The 6,647-nt window shown below is 40.2% G+C and overlaps 3 protein-coding genes across 3 annotated transcripts in view; 1 reads left to right on the forward strand and 2 right to left on the reverse strand.

Annotated features, from left to right (window-relative positions):
* The window catches only part of LOC105461219 (uncharacterized protein C1orf112-like), a 28,398-nt gene extending 22,469 nt beyond the window's left edge, over nucleotides 1-5,929 (reverse strand). The window contains exon 1 of the mRNA XM_011707721.1: nucleotides 5,806-5,929. The gene's annotated coding sequence lies outside the window, so the exon portion shown is untranslated. The remainder of the gene's footprint in view (nucleotides 1-5,805) is intronic.
* LOC105461216 (DNA polymerase epsilon subunit 3) lies at nucleotides 101-1,825 on the reverse strand. The gene is made up of 2 exons (XM_011707714.1): nucleotides 1,524-1,825; nucleotides 101-1,152 (listed from the first exon to the last, which is right to left on the reverse strand). Exon 2 carries the CDS (start codon nucleotides 1,150-1,152, stop codon nucleotides 757-759), a length of 396 nt encoding a protein of 131 aa, XP_011706016.1. The 5' UTR covers nucleotides 1,524-1,825; the 3' UTR covers nucleotides 101-756.
* LOC105461215 (gamma-soluble NSF attachment protein-like) lies at nucleotides 1,888-5,455 on the forward strand. The gene is made up of 8 exons (XM_011707713.1): nucleotides 1,888-2,220; nucleotides 2,517-2,584; nucleotides 2,846-2,930; nucleotides 3,155-3,172; nucleotides 3,250-3,457; nucleotides 3,674-3,922; nucleotides 4,119-4,367; nucleotides 4,449-5,455. The coding sequence occupies exons 1-8, from the start codon at nucleotides 2,171-2,173 to the stop codon at nucleotides 4,566-4,568; spliced, it is 1,047 nt and encodes a 348-aa protein (XP_011706015.1). The 5' UTR covers nucleotides 1,888-2,170; the 3' UTR covers nucleotides 4,569-5,455.
* Nucleotides 5,930-6,647: the final 718 nt, after the last annotated feature.

A 6,647-nucleotide genomic window follows, 5' to 3' on the forward strand; every position in this document is an offset into this window, starting at 1 on the left:
ATAAAAAATATGATAGGCAATTGAATTTAGATAGATTTCAGTATTAATTGAAGATACCACCAAAGAGAAATTAAAAAGGTGTGAAATGTTCAAAGAAAGCTTGAAAAACATTACATATATTTTATAGCTTCACAAAATACAACTATTCTATTGTAATTAAATCAATCGCGAATATGTCTTGCTAAATTGCAAAATACATGAGAACATATATATACATATTCACACCTGAGAGAAAAATATAAAATTTGTTGGTAGTTAAATGCGAAAAAATTAGTGCAAGCTTTTATAAAAAATAATTTTTACAAATTTTGATAAACAATCGTTTCTATGGGAATCAATACAACTTGAATGTTACCTTTTCATTTTAATCTTAGCGTTATTTGATTGTATAAGACTTCTGTAAAATAATATAATAAAGTTCTCATTTATGCAAATCGCGATCTCCAACTTTTAACTCAATTCTTTTCTTTTTTGCACAAAAAACATGACATATCATTTATAAATTATTAAAATTATTAAAAATGCACATCATTAAAAAATTATGTTCTACATGTTATCTGCTCTTATTATAAAAGTGTAATTAAAATAAATATATTGATCTTTTATTTAACTGGCTTCATAGTGCATAGATGATAGTTGTTCTTATTACCATTCACATTTGAGCATTTAATTTCTATTATAAATATCTTAAAATATTCTTATCATAGGTAAACTATTATACTTATTTAAGAACAGTATGTGACAAGCTCTCACTTGCTAGAAAATTTCTATAACTTCTTTTGCCGCGTCTTCATCTTCACCATTCACATCATCGTCATCCTTCTTCTGTTGCTTCTTCTTCGACGTCGCGTCCTTCTTTTCTTTCTGAATCTTCCTGAAGTTCTCCAGAGATTCCTGCAGTGGATCGACAAACTGATCAAAGTCGATGTCCACCATCGCCTGTATTACGTCCGCTCCGCTGATAGTCTTGCGGTTGCCCTTCTTGGCAACTATGTTGGCGGACGACGTGAGATAGAGTATGAAGATGGACGCGGCCTTCGCCACCGCCGTCCTGGCGTCCTTTCCGACTGTCACACCCTCCGGTAATGCCTCCTTGATGATTCTTGTCACAACTGCGTTGGGCAGGTTCAGATCCTCTAATCGCTCGGCCATCTAATTACCGTTTACGTTTTTTTTTTCAATTTTTATCAATAGAATAATGTGAAATACCGTAATCCTACAGTATTCCCGACATTCATGAGACACATTACAAAGATTATTAAAATATAATTAACGTGTTACGTTTATAACATACAAAGACATAAATATATTTCATAAATGATGTTCGTGATCATTTTTATTAAAATTATATTTACCGAATTATATGATTGTATTTTACAAAATTGTAATCTTCTTTAGGTTATCTTTGGAAAGCAGTTTGTTGAAGCGTGCAAATCACAAGGATCAGATTACAAAATAACGTAAAAAAAATGTTAATAAAAAAAAAACAAATAGCAGAAGCAATGAGAGAAATTGTCAATTACCTTGATCCGTAAACGTGCTAGAATTTATCTACCACGACGATTTGAGGTTAGGTGTTTCCCGCCAGCGGAGTCCGCGACAATAACAACCGCAGAGACAATACTCGCCGCTTTTAAACGCGGATGAGAAAGGACGAGGCGGTGAAACCTCGAGGTAAAAGTCCCAAGACGGGGGAGATTCACGAGTGTATCGGCGAGGAAAGATTGCAATTACATTTTCCACAAACCGCGAAATGCAACTCAAAATCGAAATTTAAACAGAAGCTAGACGCGGACTACGGGCGTACTGGAGATGGCGTAAACTCGCATCCGGACGGGTGGGCGCAGGTTAGGTTAGGCTTGAGACTCAGGTCGCGCCGCGCGCCGTCGATAATCGTCGAGACTCGGTCGCGCTTTGACAGTCTCGCGAAACGTCGATCCTGACGAATGGGCGAGACGCGAGTCATCGGACACCAGTCTTGATTCTCTCACGGAGCGACGTGTGTATACGCGGAGCGCGGTGCCTTGACGAGAGGCGAGCGGACGCTTTTTCGCCTGACCTGGGGCCGACTGGCAGGCGCAATTCCGGACAGCGGACTGACGCAACTTTCGACTCCGCCGTCGCGTTCGATCTCGAGCGGGGCAAAGACGAGGGCACCATACGCAGGAAAATGTCAAAGATCGAGGAGGCGAACGAGCACATACGCCAGGCTGAGAAAGCGTAAGCACCCTCACCTCCTCCCCCCCCCCCCGAGACCGCCCCTTCGACGGATCACTTAATTGTTAGACATTATCGGATCACTCGGAATGCCCCTCTCGTTGGATCTCGGACTGTCGTTACATGGTGTACGTGTAAATTTAGCATTAATTTGCAAGCGAGATGAACTCGTGAGAAAAAAAAAAAACTTATTTCACAACAATTTCTTTTCCAAGCTTTACAGTTTTGTAAGTTTTCCCCCAAAAATTGTGCGTTGCCTGTAGACTCTTACGTCGAATAAATCTCTGTCTCTCTTCCAGCTTGAAACCTACTTTCCTGAAGTGGCGACCTGATTACGAGGTAGCGGCTGACGAGTATTCACATGCAGGTAAGAAAAAATGTTGGATTCTGACAGTGAAATATATCTGGACAAAGTGTATAAATAGAAAGTCAAATATTTTATCAGTTAGGTTCGAAGAGATTAATCGATTTGTAAATGTATTGAAATACAGCATTCATTTGCAATTTGATGTGAAAATTAAATAGGAGATTGATTGCTTGAAAATTTTACTATCCTACGACATTGAGATATTAATCGATACTTTTGCAAAGATGACTTAACTGTACGTTTTTAATTCTTTCACTTTAGCAACATGCTTTCGGGTAGCCAAGTCATATGCGCAGTGTAAAGATTGTTTAGTGAAGGCAGCCGACTGTTATAAACAAAGCAAAGCGTATCCTTTGATATAATAGAAAACAATAATTTTCAGTTTTACGTGTTGCACAAAAATATATCTTTCTGTCCACAAATCTGTTCATTGTATTCTTGGTTTTATCATTATTTTAATAATCAGCTATTTTGAACTTAATTGTAATTGTTTCTAAAGTTTCTGTTTCTAAAATTCCATCTAAAATTCCCTCATGTATTTTCTTTAATTCTGCAATTATCGCGAGATAGATGGTTCCATGCAGCAAGGTGTGTATATCGTATATACAGAATTTAGGTCTTGTCATGCAATGTATGGCGATATTATAAGAACACGACGTTTTCAGGAATATCGAGCAGGCTCTGCTCGTCTGCAAGGAAATGGGGGATCTGTCAGAGATAGCGAAACTAGCTCACAGTGCCTGCAGTCTTTACCAGCAGCATGGCTCCCCTGAATCAGGTGTCACCGTTCTCGACAAGGCAGCCAAGATGCTGGAAGCTACGCAATCCCAGCAGGCTCTGGATCTCTTTAGACGCGCGGTTGATATAATCACGGTAGGTCCTGCCGTTTTATCAATGAAAATGTAACTAAAAAATTCGATTAAGTATATGAAACGAGACCATTATAGATATAATAGATCATACATATAAGATTTAATTATATAAACATATAACTTAAAAGATTTAAAGAATTTTGTGTGTGTGAGAAAGTTAAAAACAATATAAAAAAATCTATAGTTAAAGAATACTGAGAGAAGACGTTGTCTGTAGGGCGAGGACAATCCGCGACACGCAGCGGAGTACATGAGCAAAGTCGCGAGACTGCTGGTGAAGCTGCAGATGTATGACGAGGCGGCGGACGCGATACGTCGCGAGATTGGGATGTATCAGGATGTCAAGCTTTGGCAGTCGCTCGGGAGGCTCACCGTCGCGTTGGTGTTGGTGCAATTGGCGCGAGGCGACCAGGTCGCGGCCGAGAAGGCCTTCAAGGAATGGGGTAACTACTGCGAGGCCCCCGAAGTACGTGAGAGAAATAATCAACTTCCTTTAGCTTGGCATAATCAAAGTAGAAGGGAATTTACGTGTAAAATTTTCTTAATATTGCTCAGTGAGAGAAGTGTCTTGGCAAACCGGAAAGTTGTCGATATCCGTATTACTGCCAAGAGACGGACAAATTTGTCAATTACGTCGACACGCGATTTCTCGATTCTTGCAGGTGCAAACGTTGGAGATGCTGCTACAGGCGTACGACAACGAGGACGCGGATGCGGCTCGGGCGGCTCTTAATAATCCCTTTATCAAGCACATGGACGTGGAGTACGCCAAGCTAGCGCGAGGCTTGCCCTTGCCGCAACAGGAATACGCTATACCGCCCGCTGGAGTAAGAACCAACGCCGCAGAATCCTACGTTTCTCCCAATACATCCAAAGGCGAACAGACTACCGTCGAGGCGGAGGTCAACCACGTGAGTTTCATTACTATGTTTTATTATTATTCGCAGTTATTCCGTTAGATATACAATGACGGTGGTTTGTTGCTTTTCTAGACGAAGAACGAAGCCAGTGAAACTAGTCAATCAATGGATAAGAAGCCGGAAGTCGCATCACCGCCGAAACCGACGCAAAAGCGGCAGGAAGAGGACGATTATGACGAGGGCCTATGCTAATCGTCTTTACATGTAAAAAAAAAGTCCTGTATTGCTTACAAACTTTTAATTGTGTAACGCTTGCATGTATATTGAGCGTTTCATCGAAAGCACCCTGTTCGCTTCGAGAGAATCTATCTTTCAGCTTAACTTTCAACAGGAATGTAACTCTTAGAATTATTAGAACGCAATGCCAAAATGTGAAAGGGAATAACACTCCATACTTTTTTTTATCTCTTAAATTTTCACCTATGTGTCAATCGATTTAATTCACTTATTAATAACTTTTCCTCTCTACAGAATTCTTGCGAGAGTTCCAAGATTTATAAAACTCCGATCGATTCAATTTTATATTTTAATTAGATTAGAAACCTACAAGTGCTACATGTGCCACGGAGAAAAGATATTTTTGTTGAAGAAACTTGGTGTGTGCCATCAGAAATGGGAAACTCAATTATCTCCTTTGATTGTGACAATACATATAGAAATATTTCAGATCCATCCTTCACGAATTAATCTGAAATGTTTTCCTTTTTCACAATCATCGCGATCGAAGGAAATAAACGTTTCGATAATTCAGTTTTCTGATGGGACATTCTGTATATATAGCGACGTCGCGAACGTAAATACGAGACGACGTTGGCATTTGACTTTTTAGTTATACATGTGCGCGCGTGTATGTATATATCGCATCCTTAGCAGAACTTCAATATTTCCATATTTTTAATTAATGATTAGCCGACGCGTTGTATATACTTTAATTGAGATACGAGAGACATTCCTCGATTAAGGCAGAAATATTTAATTTTGCAGCACTAGCAGGATCGTTATAACTGAACTGTTGTATAATTACGAGAGTTTAAGAGAGAGAGAGAGAAAAGAAGATAAATACTAAATATATCCCGAGACATTGTTGTTTTATTTGCAATCTACAAAACGTACGATCCCTCCTTCCGAAAAAAATCTCAAGACCGGTCTGCGAAAACTGACTTTTTTTTTTTTTTTTTAATACTTTCGGCTCGTATGAGACACGCTTTGTCAATCTGTCCGAAACGAGCATCGCAAGAGCTAACTCCGTTACGTGACAGGTTATGTTTGATGGTAGCGCATGTATGTTCCTCTCATGACACACTACGCTTTCTTAAATATGAGATAAATATAACTGAAGCAAAAGAGAGATGAAGAGGAAAAAATTTGATAAGAGATAAGGAAAGCGCAGTTAAGGAAAAGCAGATTTGTACTTGCGAGGAACACTCACCGGGAAGCTCGAATCACGTAACGGCAGGCGAACGCGGGTGTTGCCTCGGGACGACAACGAATTTTTCGTAGAGTTCACGAATCCGCGGAATCCGGAGTGATCACACCACGTTGCCCGCGCTACAAGTATCTATTTAGAGGAACTCGCGAAACGTTTGGCACAGTTTGACATGAATTTGAAACCGAGTGAAAATGGCGCGTGCGACAATAAACAAACCATACTCGATCGTAAAGGTATGTTCAGAAGGATTTGCACAAGCGCGTTAGAAGGTAACCGACCAATCGCGTGTCTACTGCAAGAATTCATGAATTATGATCGATAAGGAGTAATAATAACATAATAATATATAATGTACCAGCGTCCCACGTTTTCAAAAAAGAAATTACGTATCACGTCTATCTTATAACATTGTCGATCAAATCGTAGCACGAGAACGTGGACGTGGTTCGTGCTAATCGTGCTACGTGCACAAATTGTGAATAAATAGATCACGTTTATTTTACAATGTTGCTGATGAAATGACATTCCAATTCATGTCTACTACATCTACAAATTATAGGTGAAGAATGTGGCATATATAATGCACGATTAGCATACGAACCACGTCCACGTGCCTAGCCAGCGCGCCTTGTCAGAGGCTCGAAAACTCTCGCCGATACGCGGAGAACATGTTGAGCAAAGAGGTGGCACGGAATCCTAGCCAGCGCGCGTATCGACAGAGGCTTGTTGATAAGATGGAAAACTGCTGAGCAAAGAGGCACGGAATCCTGGCCAGCGGGCCTCGTCAGAGGCTCGAAAACTCCTGCCGATACGCGGAGAACATGTTGAGCAAAGAGGTGGCA

The sequence above is a fragment of the Wasmannia auropunctata genome, unplaced genomic scaffold (genome assembly GCF_000956235.1).
Source record: "Wasmannia auropunctata unplaced genomic scaffold, wasmannia.A_1.0 LD307273.1, whole genome shotgun sequence".
NCBI classification, from domain to species: domain Eukaryota; kingdom Metazoa; phylum Arthropoda; class Insecta; order Hymenoptera; family Formicidae; genus Wasmannia; species Wasmannia auropunctata.